The following is a 13,380-nucleotide window of genomic DNA, read 5'->3' on the forward strand; positions in this document are numbered from 1 at the left end:
GGTGTGGTGGCGCATGCCTGTAGTCCCATCTACTCAGGAGGCTGAGGCAGGAGAAATGCTTGAACCCGGGAGGCAGAGGTGGCAGTGAGCCGAGATCTTCTACTGCACTCCAGCCTGGGCGACACAGAGACTTCATCTCAAGAAAAAGAAAAGAAAAAGAAAATACTACAAAATTATTGCTCTATTAATATGAAGAAGCAATCAATGGATGTGTAGCTGCAAAACCTCAGGGGAAGCATATTGCAGAGGTGTACCAGAGAGTTAATTAAACAATTGCTATTTTTCTAGATTTTGTGACATTTATGGTATCCTTAAGTATTTAAGCCTTGCAATTTGTTGTGATTTCTTTTTCTCATTCTACATATATATTCACTTTCAGATTTAATTTTGTGTTCTTTTTCTTAAAGAGGTTTGCCCAAATTGTGTAAATTTCAAGTCCCACAAAATCTGGATCCCTGCATATGAGCTGTTAAATATTTAGAAATAAGATAAAGCTTTTCCTTTTCGTTAAGAATTCTTAATAACATAGTCAAACAGAATCATGGTTTACTTTGTCCAAGATCTGACCTCTGTGATGGAATTGGTGGCTCTGGGGTGTCAGAGCTGAGCACAGTGAGAGACATGTAGATTCATCACCAATCACCCAGCAGGGAGGAAATCTGAGTAGAATCTGGCACCTAGTATGGATTTCTGTTCCAAAAAAGAAATCTTCCACAAAGAAGGTCTACTGAAATGACCTGGTGGAGTTTTTATCTAATTTTAAACAGGAAAGACTGAGGTTGTTCAGAGAAGTGTGAAGCACTGGATTGGGGATATCTAAGTTCAATTCACCTAGGTTTGGTTTTCCCACTGTAAAGGAAGAGTTCAGTTAGGTTGACCCAGTGGAGGATGTTGAAGATACTCCCCTATCTTGCTGTCTCTTCTGGTCCTCTGTCAGTGACTGAGTACTGGGCTGGGTTGATGGATGTTATGGGAGATCCTGTGGTCTATGGGGCTAGCAATCCCTGACATAATCTTGTAACAGTTTCTCTCCTTCACGAGAGCAGATGGGATTCAGACCCTAGGATTGTCATTCTTAGGCAAGCTGTGTCAACGTCGTGGACCTTTTCCTGAAGAAACAGATATTCCATGCATACATTACTCCTTAACCCATTTACTTGTAATCCTGCTTGCTTGGTCTTCTTGGTGTATACGCCCGCATTAAAAGATTAATTTGTCCTTTTATATCTCAAATAAAGGAAAGGAGAGTTATAATTCGGCTTCACCATGGGCCCACAATTTGGCGTCAAGGTCAGTAATAAAAAAATGGTCAGAACACCACCTCTGTTTGCTGGACTGGCCACCTATAGGTCCCCACAGCAAGAGGTCCCAGGTTTCAAGAAAGCCCCTTCTGTCCTCTCTGAGCTCCCAATCCTGAAAGACTCTAGGAGTCTGCACAATTCACATGATTGAAGACCCCTTCCTCTGAGCTAGAGTCAGGGTGGTTAATACCTGGATATTACTTAGCACTGCATTTCATAGGGAATAAAACGTGTGTGGAAGCCTTTAACTGGTCTCTGATGCTAGATGACCTGGAATTTCCGTTTCAGTTTGATCAAAAGAGTCAGAGTACAATATAGTCCAGAAAAGTAAACTGTTCCTAATTTTAGCGGTTCTGATAAAAATGGGCCACTGTCTGAATTATCAAGTAATTCTTTTATTTGGCTGTCTAGGTTTTTTTGAGGATTCAGTGATGAAGTCTGTACTCCAGGATAACTATGAGAGAGAACAATGGGAGAGAATGACAGGAGGATCTTGGCTGTAAGGTGGAGCGGGACAATGGCAGGTCTGACCCCAGCTTCTTTAAACAAAGGCATTGCCCAGAGGCCATAAAGTATTCCTGGTGCTGCGAATCCGTGAGCTCTCATCTTTCTTTAAACTTTTAAATTTTTTTCATTTCTGGATAGAATGAACTTGAAGAATCAAGTACTACATCACAGTCATGCATACACATGGACATACGGAGGTGGGTTAGCAAAGCAAATAGTCCCATACTTGATGCTGGTTTGAGGCTACTCCTGAAAGAAGCTACATTTCAGGTAAAGAAGGACTTCTCTCTCCTAGTTCACCCAAATTCATAATCAAGTCATTAAAAAGAAGCAAAGTCAAGGGTTGGTGACTTTTTTTGATGCCCACTTCCTTCTATTCCAAAGAGGATCCTAAAGGAACCGGCTGAAATGCTTTTTCTGCAAAAAATTTCTACCTTGGTTCTCCTGCCCTGAGCATTTTCATCCAATCCTCCCTGAATCCAGTGCTCACCCTCTTGTAATGAGACCTGAATTGTATTTCCTTTGTTTCATCATCAGCATATTTCATGATTTTTCTTTCTAATGGCATCAGGAACTGCTTTTCTCTATGCCTGGTAAAGGTATCGGTCTTTTCATTCTCCTCAGAAGCTATACCAAAGCTGACAGTCTGTGAGGTTCCAACCATTTGGTTGTGGGAGCTCTCCTACTATAGTGATAGCTGTCTCTGTGGGACCTGGTGCTTGCTCAGGCCTATGAATGGACACTCACTACCTCTGCTCTCATTGTACCCCACCTTTTTCCATGTCGGATTTGATCTGTGCCTCCAGATCCTCTGGGGACACGTAGAAGTCCTCTTCTGGCACTGATGACTTGGGCCGGCAATGCCCACAGCAGCAGTTGCAGCAGCAGCACAGGCAGCAGCAAAAATAGCAGCCTGTCAAGAGGCCAACGATGACAAACAGGGCCTAGGGAAACAGAGGCAAAGCAAAATGAGGATGAGGGGTGATGCGGTGAGGGGAGAACCCATGAAATCAAGTCTGCACCCAGTTCCCCCAGAGACCTGAAGACTTCACAGTTCACCCCACAGGCCACATCTTCACCCTCATCCTTACTCCACATAAGAACGATTTCACTTCCTTGGAAATCAATTTCCTGGTAAAGTTTTGCCTAATAAATTAGACCCAGAGGAAATGACTTGTAGCCAAAGTAAGTATGGAGTTTCTTTTTTTATTCTTAAGCTATATGGTGATCATTATTAAGAGCAGAGCAAAGCGAGACAAAAACCAAAAAACCAACCAACAAAACCTCTGCAGGTCAAATGAGTTAGCAAGCCCCCTGCCCAGAGGAACTGAATCATCCTCACCAGAATGATAAAGAATGAACTTTCCGATACCTCCCCCTCCTACACTCACATTCCTACTGGTCACCAAGTCCTGGAGAGCTTCTCTCCTCAAGTCTCTTGTATCCTCCCTCATGCTTTTATCCTGGCCAGCAGGGCTTCAGAACAGACCTTCAGTATGTCTAGTCTGGACACTTCAGCAGCCTCCCAACTGGCCTCCCTGCCTCCCCTCTGGCGTCCCTCAAATCCATGCTGTGCATTGCTGATAGAGTGAACTTTCTGAAATACATGTTCTCTTGAACCCATGCAATGGCGCTCCTGCCTCTGAGATACAGCCAAGTTCCTTATGATGGTGATCTGGCTCTGCCAATGCCTCCCTGCACCAGCACAGCCCCGTTCTTGCCTTTCCTTGCCTTATAGCTCTGCTCTCCCTGTGGATTCATCTGTCTGGACGTCCACCTCCCAGTTCCCCAGTCACCTAACAAAATATCCACCTGGTGTGTAAGACTCATCTTAAAGATCCCTTCTATGACATCTTTCCTGATCCTGCCCCAAACAATGACTCCCTCCTTTGTCCCCAATTGCGTTTCATGCAGACTTCTACTTTGGTGCTTTTTTTAAGTGATATTTTTAGAATATTGATCAGTTTATAGATCTGTCTCATTGGACTAGACCATGAGCTTCCTGCAAGCTGGCACTGTCAGCTAGTCATCTTTCCGTTCCTCCTACTGAAGGACTTAGTGCCTGATATGTGTTAGATGCTTATAAAATACCAGCTGAATTAATGATTGTATCAAGTAATAAACAGACAAATTATTTGCTCTGCCTGGTGAACAGCAGCAGGATTTCCCCCAAAACATAAAAGGTTTGCTCGCTGTTTGTTATAGCTAAAAATTAAAAGAAACTCTCAACTCCTCCAATGTGAAGTTATAAAAAGTCAGTTTTTGTGAATTGAGCAAAATCAATTTATGATTTTTATCAAAAATATGCAATTTGGAGTAGAAAGAAAGGGGTTTATACACCTCTAATTAAAACACAGATTTTGGCCGGGCGCAGTGGCTCAAGCCTGTAATCCCAGCACTTTGGGAGGCCGAGACGGGCGGATCACGAGGTCAGGGGATCAAGACCATCCTGGCTAACCCGGTGAAACCCCGTCTCTACAAAAAAAAAAAAAAAAAAAAACCACTAGCTGGGCGACGTGGCGGGCGCCTGTAGTTCCAGCTACTCAGGAGGCTGAGGCAGGAGAATGGTGTGAACCCAGGAGGCGGAGCTTGCAGTGAGCTGAGAGCCGGCCACTGCACTCCAGCCTGGGCGACAGAGCCAGACTCCGTCTCAAAAAAACAAAAACAAAAACAAAAAAACCCACAGATTTTATCTAATTAAGGGAGCAAGAGGGATAAAGAGGACTTGTATGCCTGAGTACTTCTTCAATAACTTCAGGTAGAAATCTTTAATGCTGACAGCCGTCACCTGCCCCACTCGTGCTTCGTAGCCCTGGACTTCGTCTCTGACTCTGGCCCCAGGTGTGAGGTGGAGACTCTGGTGCCTTGGAGTAGGGGAGCTTCAGTCACATCCTCAAATATATAATCTCTTCGCTATGGAGAATTTACATTTTCGTAGTCTTAGGTAAATCACTCTGAAAACAACTACAACACCCACCACCTCACTGTCTCCACACCCTCCTGTGCAGTGTTCTTGAGCCATTGCCCCACGAAACTCCTCCCTTTTTTTAGTTATTTTTGTCTTTTTTGTTTCTACTATGCAATTCCCATATTGTTCTCTTCTCTGAACTTTTCTTTTCATTCATATACTGTTTTGTTCTTTATTCCAACTGTTTGCCTTCTGTGGAAATAACCTTGCTTTATCCCTTACAGTGCTTAGTACAGAACTAGGCACAAGTAGATGTCTAATATTTTTACAAATAGTAACTTTGTGGTACACTGATTCATTCATGTCATGCATATTTAACACATGATTGCTACATGCAGGGCCACTCTGATGGGCGCTGTGAAACTGGGCTTTGGTACAAGGAGAAGGTAAAGATATGTTTTTTGTGGTCTCATGTTTAAAGAACCACACCAGGAATTATGTTGTGTATCTCTCACACTACTGGGCAGATTCTGCTTGTTCATATTAATTTTGATCAATTTTGTCAGCTTCCAGAGCAAGGAAATTTATTCTCATTTTTATGCAGGCAGGCCCTGATGTGCCATCAGATGGATATGTGTAATTATCTGGACCTGCCTCTGTAGTATCTTCCCATGGAACAATGTCACGCCCAGAGGTTTGGTTCCCAAGCAAACCCACAAAAGCTTGTACGGTCCTATGAACATTCAATCTGTTGTCATAAATGACATTGTCAGTGTGTACACTCTCATTCCAAATTCCAAATCTTCTCAACAGGAACTTGTCTCTCCCCTAAGTCTTCAACAATAGAGAAAGGGGTTTCAAATGGGAATCCCAGGTATCCCCGAGAAACAGAACTCTGAAGACTGTAGTAAGCACATTAGGCTAGGTTGCAAGAATCCTTTTGCATGCTGATGTACAAAAACATATTCTCTCTCTTCCTGCATACATAAAACTCAATTTAGCAAGATTTAGTGGAAGAAAATAGCAATCAGATACTACTATTAAACCTGCCTTTTTAGATATTTAATAATTATTATTATGTATTGGAACTTATATGAATGTGAACTGTCCACAAAATATGTTGATGGACTACATGTATGACCCATGTGTAAATATACTTTTATCAGAAGATAAGGATATTAATATTCACAAACAAGTAAAAACCATCACCAAACATATATATATCAGAGATTCCTAGGAAACCAAACCAAATTTACCACACAAAAGTCAATTCTGATTGCACTAAGCCCTTAAAAATGTCGCCTTTTTCTTGACTAGGTATCCATTTTGCTCTCTGTCCCCCTGTCTCTGCCTTTCCAATTCCCTGTCCTCCACTAGTAAATTCTCACATTTTCCCCCTCATTTCTTTCTCCTCTACCTCACAGCAGGCTCCAAGTGAGTCTCTGACATAATTACCACTCATTCTCCCCAGTATTGTGTTTGCTGATGTAGCCTATGCTATAGATAGTAAAGGACATGGCTAAATTTGCCCTATAATAATTTATTAAGCACTTGTCACACTAATAAATTATTTTTGGTTTTGAGCAATGAGTCAGTCCTTAATTAGTCATTATAAAGAGTTAATCTGAAGCTCCAAATTCAAATATAATTAATGTCTAGAAGTATTTTAAATCATGTTGTATCTTACAATTATTTGTTGAGCTAAACCAGAAATGATCCTAAATAATAGCACTCAGTGGAAGCAGTATCTCCTTTTATTTACCAGAGTTTAATAGCAGGAAGGTTAGACTTCCTTTGAGATGGAATCTAAAAGACTGATTAATATCATGGTGTTACAGGAGATTGTTTGTGAAGAAAGGAAATTCAGATTCACCTTTGCCCACCAGCTCGACAGCATGAAGTAGGTGTTAACATTTTCGTCTCCAAACTGCTCGGCTACGTAGAGTCCCAGCGATCCGTACTTGTCGTATATGCTTCTCTTTGAGATGTCAGTAAGTATTGCGTGGGCGTTGTTGATTTCTTTAAACTTCTCAGTAGCAGCTGGATCATCTGGATTCTTGTCTGGATGGTGTTTCAGGGCCAATTTTCTTTTAAAATAAAAGAAAACAAGGAAAGTGTAATTTGACAAGAATGAACGATGACGGCATTTTAGAAGGGCACAGTTCATTTGTATATTCTTTATTAGTGCAAATACTGTGAAATGGTAAGTTTCAGACTAGCGGTGATTGACAAGTACATTTTCACTAAATGGTGTCCCTTGTTTCGAGTGCACAGGCAAAATAGTACTAATTCTCCCCTCACATTTCCAGAGGAATTCTCAGTATCTGCACGACTGTTGAGCCTGAGAGACATTTGTTGTCGGCAAATACGCAAAGTGTCTTTTCACCACGAAGCTATCAGTAGCCCACCCCTACAGACCTTTAAGAGTTTCAGCAACAGGATCAGTTTACACCAAACTTCCATTTAGAACCAGAAGAATTTTCCACAATTAACAGAACGTCACAACCTATATTCTAAAAGTTCAACTCGGCTATCAAAAAAGTCTCTCTTGAACAAAATTAAGACCGCTTCATCAATCTTCCACAAGCCCTGACTATCCTTGGTTTTCTGAACAAATACTGTGACTTCCTTTGCATTCAAATGCATAGTTGGCCTCTTTCTAAATAGGTCTTTCCACTTAATAATCTATATAAATTTTCTTGTGGGCATAAGGCCTTCTCCCCTGTGGATCAGAAAGCAATTCCTGAGGGACCCTGCTGGAAATTCCACCTGACTCATCTCCCTACTGTGCCTATCATACATCTATGTAGGAACACACCTTAAGCTTTTGTTTATTGTATTAGTTTAGATCAAATTGTTTCATTTTAAACAGTAATGTAAGTCCAGAAGTAAAGCAGAAAAGTAAAGTACACTTTATAAATCAATCTGTATGATAAACAGAACAAATCACATCTATTTTAGGAACTAAAGTATTATTGATTAGGAAGTAGATGAATATTTAAGGAGCTCAGCGTCAGGATGCTTTAAATTACCAAAATATTTAAAAGCATAAATCATGATGGATAATCCATTCTAATCCTAAACTCGGAATAAATTTTTAAAAATCAAACAATGATGGTTCATCTTAAATTTATTGAACCAAAACTTTTTTTAATCCTTTTTGAAAGATATCTGGGGTATTTATAAATTCTTATAGATAGGACCATTGGAGACATGTTTTCTTACATACAGAATTTATAATGAAATATTTGCTAATAGCATAAAATGCCTTTTGTCATTTTTTTACTTTTATGTTTATTTCAGCACTATTGTAAGCATGCTAGAAGTATTAATTTATGAATCCTCACAACAACCCTATGATATGGATATTATAATTATTTTACAGATGAGGAAATGTAGGCACTGAGAGGTTAAGTTAGTTGCCCAATAGCCACACAGCTATTGATGATAATTTATAGAAGGCTTTGAACACAGGCAAGCTGACCTTGACCGCATGCTCTTAACTGCCACTATGCTGCTTCCTATATTTATATTTTTAAATTTAAAAAGCAAGACACATAGAATGTTGAGTAGACCATTGTGAGGATGTTGGCTTTAGTCTGGGTCATGTGGCAAGTCATTGGAGTGTGTTGGGAAGAAGAGTGATATGAACAGACTTTAGCTTCAGAAGGATCACTCAGTCTTGGAGAGGACAAAGGCAAAAGTGGGGAGACTCTTTCAGGAGGTTCTTGTAGTGATCCAGGCAAAAGTTCATGGTGGTGTGGACTAGTGCAGAAGTGAGGATATAGTGAGAAGGGGTTGGATTCTGGAAGTATTTTAAGGGCTAGCTAATGGATTGTATATATGGTGGCAGTGAAGAAGAAGAATCAGAATGGTACCAAAATTTTGACCTGAGCAATTTGAAGTTTGGAGTTACCATTTAATGAGATGCCAAGAGATTTCTTTGTCTCTCTTTCTCTTTCTTTCTTTCTTTCTTTTTCTTTCTCTTTCTTTCTTTCTTTCTTTCTTTCTTTCTTTCTTTCTTTCTTTCTTTCTTTCTTTCTTTCTTTCTTTCTCTTTCTATTTTTCTTCCTTCCTTCTTTCTTTCTTTCTTTCTTTCTTTCTTTCTTTCTTTCTTTCTTTCTTTCTTTCTTTCTTTCTTCTTTCTTTCCTTCTTTTTTTGTAGTTGGGGAGTGGTTTGGAAGTTCTATTCTGGACACCTTTGAGATGCCTATTAGACTTTCAAGTAGAGGTAGAGAGAAATAAGTCTGAAGCTCAGGCAAGATGTACATGTGGGAGTTCTCAGCAGGTAGATGATGATATTTAGAACCAGGGAATAAAAGAGATTCCCAAGACAGTGAGTCCAAGAAGTAGAATAACTGAGCTTTGGGAAAGGAAAATCAGCAAAGGACACTTAAAAACAAAGGTCAATGATACAGAAGGAAAAGCCCAGAGAGTAGGGGTTCTTGGGAACCAAGCGAAGAATATAGTTCAAGGAGGAGGGTGATCATAATGTGTCAAATGCTGCTCACAGGTCATGGCAGATGAAGACTAAGAATTGACCACTGGGCTGGGCATGGTGGCTCACACCTGTAATCCCAACACTTTGGGAGGCTGAGGCGGGTGGAACACCTGACATCAGGGATTGAAGACCAACATGGTGAAACCCCATCTCTACTGAAAATACAAAAATTAGCTGGGCCTGGTGATGGGTTCCTATAATACCAGCTACTTAGGAGGCTGAGGCAGGTGAATCACTTGAACCTGGGACACAGAGGTTGCAGTGGGCCGAGATTGCATCATTGCACTCCAGCCTGGGCAACAAGAGCAAAACTCTGTCTCAAAAAAAAAAAAAAAAAAAAAAAAAAAAAGATTGACCACTGAATTTAGTAATGAAAATTATTTTTGGTGGCCTTCACACACACACACACACGCACCCATGCATGTGCACACACATGCACACAATTACATATATGTCTATATATAGGAAAAAATAAAACAGAAAAGTAAGCAGAAAATGGAAAGTTATAACCAAAATTAGCAATGTATATAGTTGCACATTGGGATTACAGATTCAGTTTTAGTTATTTTTGTTAAACTAAGACTTAGTTTTCGTTAGCTAAGTTTAAACTAAAAACTGAAGCTGGATGTGGTAGTTTACACCTGTAATCCCAACACTTTGGAAGGGCAAGGTGGGAGGATCATTTGAGGCCAGGAGTTCGAGACCAGCCTGGGCAACATAGCGAAATCCTACCTCTACAAAAAAATTTAAAAATTAGCTGGATGTAATGACACATACCTGTAATTTCAGCTACTTGGGAGGCTGAGGTGGGATGATTACTTGAGCACAGGAGTTTAAGGCTGCAGTGAGCTATGACTTGTACCATTACACCCAGCCTGGGCAACAGAGCAAGCCCCATTTGTAAAAATAAATAAACTAAAAACAGGTTTTTGTGAAACTTCTAGTTTTGTTTGTTATAAAAACTCTGCATATTACTTGTGTAACTTTTCCCCTGAACATTTTAAAGCTTTAGTCACAGATTTTGTTCTCTTTGAACAGTTGGAAGTTCAGAATTTGTTTCCTTGAATGACTCGTTACCAAGGAAGGAAAATCTACAAAGCAAGATTTTTTTAAAAAAAGGAAGAAAGGAAGAAAAGTCCTCAAACTGCAACAATACTATGTTGGTCATCAAAAAGCCTTAAGTGGATACCTTAAGCATGTTAATTCTAATGGCTTAATATTCCTGGAATTCTCACTCTGGGCCCTGAAATATGAATTGCAGCATTTCCCCTCCATGGTTCCAAAGATCATGTCTCGGCCAATTAAATGAAAGGGCTGTCACTTCTGCCTTGAAAGAAAGAAATCTCCAGGTGGGCAGATCACTTGAGGTCAGGAATTTGAGATCAGCCTCGTCAACATGCCTGTCTCTACTAATTAGCCAGGAGTGGTGGCACACGCCTGTAATCCCATCTAATTGGGAGGCTGAGGCAGGAAAATTGCTTGAACCCGGGAGGTGGAGGTTGCAGTGAGCCAAGACTGCATCACTGCACTCCAGCCTGGGCGACAGAGTGAGACTCCAAATCAAACAAACAAACAAACAAACAAACAGGAAGGAAGAAATCTCTGGAAAATGCCTCTTTACATACATTTTCTTGTTTCTAGGGCTGCTTCCTGTCATTTTTTAAGCAACTTGGATCTTTGTCAGCTCACAAGGGCAGATGCACCCAATCCATTTATCACACTCCTAACAATGGAGTTGGCAAATTAGGAGAGCTGGAACACCTCCACTTGTAACACATCCAATTCCTGGTCATCAGCAACATTTTGATTCCTCTTGGCAGATACTCTTGGCTCTGAGGAATCCTCGGGAAACATGGTGAGCAGAGACAGCTGCCAAAATTCCACAACCGTCAAGGAGGTGGTCGTACAATGCCTCGCCCTCTTGCGTGTTATCCATAGAGCAAGGAAACAACTATGGAATGTAGGGTTTAAGGAAGTGCTTGGAGTATTTTTAAATAGAATAGGCATCTATCCATTGTTAAGAGTATTTGTTGTCATTTCTACATTGATACTTAAAGTGACATAATATTCAACCAGAATGTGAGCCTTTAATTCTAAATGTCTCTACACTCTTGGTCACCTGTCAATGTGGCATGGCTGTAGCTAATATTAGAAACAGCATTCAATGCCTCTAATTCCTACTTCAGAATCTAATGACAGCTTTCAACTAAAATGCATAGTGAATTTAATTAGTGTCAGATAAGATAAACATGTGGTTTATAGTTGTAATTATCTAAAGCCCTCACGATCTTCCTATTTTGAGGCAGTAGCATAATTCTAAGAGTTACGATGTTTTGCTCCATTATCTTCCTTGCCCCATCTAACACTTAAAGATGCAATCAAATTACTACTACCTACCACTCTCTACCAGTCTCTGAGTCACCTGAGGCCTGATTCTAACCATGATGTCCCAGCTCTTAAAATATTTTAATATTTGTCAATCTCGTGGTTTATATGAGGCTGTTATACATACCATTTGGATATTCTCTAAGTGTATTTTAGTCCTTTACAGATTTTTACTTTGGTTTTTAAAATTAATTTGTGGTATTTTAAAAATGCATATTCTAGATATGAATTCTTTGTCAGTTTTATGTATTGCATATATCTTCTTCCATTCTGGGGCTTTCTTGTTGTTTTACTTTACGGTATCTCTTGGTAATCAGAAATTCTTTATTTTAATTTACTGAATTAACCAATCTGTTCCTCAATTCAGGAAGATATTGTTCTATAAACTCTCTATAACTCCACAATCTTTATAGCTTTTCCTTTCATATGGAAGTCTATGGCCCATTTACACCTGACATTTTAATGTGCTGGAGGGTAGAATTCTAATCTCACTTATTTTATATAGATATTCCACTGTTGCCGCACCATTTATTAGGAAAAGGACATCCTTTCCATGGATTTCTGGGATCTCTATTCTGTTCCATTGGTCAATTTGGTTATTTCTGGGCCAGTAACAGTCTTACATGTGATGCTTTAAAATATGTCTTCGTATCTTAAAGAGCAAATTCTGCCATCCTGTTGTTCTTCAAGAGTTCTGTGGTTATTCTGGGTCCTGTACATTTCCACATGAATTTTAGAATTAGCTTGTCAATTTACACACACACACATACATATATACACACACACGAACACATGTACACACATTCACACAACCGATTGAGATTTTTATTGCAATTGCATTGACTCTATAGATTATTTTGGAGATTGACTTTTGTATTATATGTCCACCTATTTTGATCTTTTTAATGAATTTTAAAGTTTTATCATTTTTACCTTTATGTCCTGTGTATATTTTCTTGAATTTAGTCCTGGGAGCTTAATTTTTTTGTGGTTTTGACATTTAAAAATGTTCGTAATTATTCATTGCGGATAAAAATAATTTTTTTCTATTTTTATGCTTAGGTTTGAAATAATTGTTGTATGTTGATTTTTTATCCTTCTAACTTCCCAAGCTCATGTCCAAATTTTATTAAATTATAAATTCTTTTAAATTTTCTACATAGACAATTATATAAGCTTAAGTGATAATTGGATTTTTTTCCCTTCGAATCCTTATATCATTTACGTTTTTTTCCTTATCGTACTGCCCTGGCTAAGACCCTCCCAGTACGATGTCAAAAGTGGCTGTAACAGGTGTCCTTCTTCTGAATTCACTAAGAATGAATGGATTTTGAATTTTATCAAATGTTATTTCTGCACCTATGTAGAAGATATGTTGTTTCTCTTTTGGTCTGTTAATACGATTGATTGAGTTTTTAAATGTTAGATGAAGCTTATGTTTCTGGGATAAATTCATTTGGTCGTTATGTATTTTTAAAATTTATTGCTGGGCTTGGTTTTCTAATATGTGCATTAAACTCTATAAATTTTCCCGTAAGTGCTATTTTGACTGCATTTCACGTCTTAATATGTAGCATTGAATTATAGATATTTTATAATTTTAATTATGGTTTGTTATTTTTAGCCATGAGTTATTTTAAATTATATCTCCTAATTTTCGAACATACGGAAAATTTCCAGCTATTTAAAAATTTTGCTCTCTACCATAATTGCATTGCTGTCAGAGAACATATTTGATATGATTGAAATGTTTTAAAATTTGAGACTTGCCTTATGTC

The 13,380-nt window shown here is 39.1% G+C and overlaps 1 protein-coding gene across 3 annotated transcripts in view; it reads right to left on the bottom strand.

The window, feature by feature from the left end:
* The window catches only part of LOC105482194 (DnaJ heat shock protein family (Hsp40) member C5 beta), an 81,046-nt gene that overhangs the window by 17,063 nt on the left and 50,603 nt on the right, over nt 1-13,380 (bottom strand). For all 3 annotated transcript variants that reach the window (XM_071068162.1, XM_011742201.3, XM_011742202.3), the window contains exons 4-5: nt 6,590-6,803; nt 2,581-2,752 (exon numbers count right to left, since the gene is read on the bottom strand). In XM_071068162.1, coding sequence (XP_070924263.1) covers nt 2,581-2,752; nt 6,590-6,803 — 386 coding nt within the window. The remainder of the gene's footprint in view (nt 1-2,580; nt 2,753-6,589; nt 6,804-13,380) is intronic.

The sequence above is a fragment of the Macaca nemestrina genome, chromosome 8, assembly GCF_043159975.1.
Source record: "Macaca nemestrina isolate mMacNem1 chromosome 8, mMacNem.hap1, whole genome shotgun sequence".
NCBI lineage: Eukaryota > Metazoa > Chordata > Mammalia > Primates > Cercopithecidae > Macaca > Macaca nemestrina.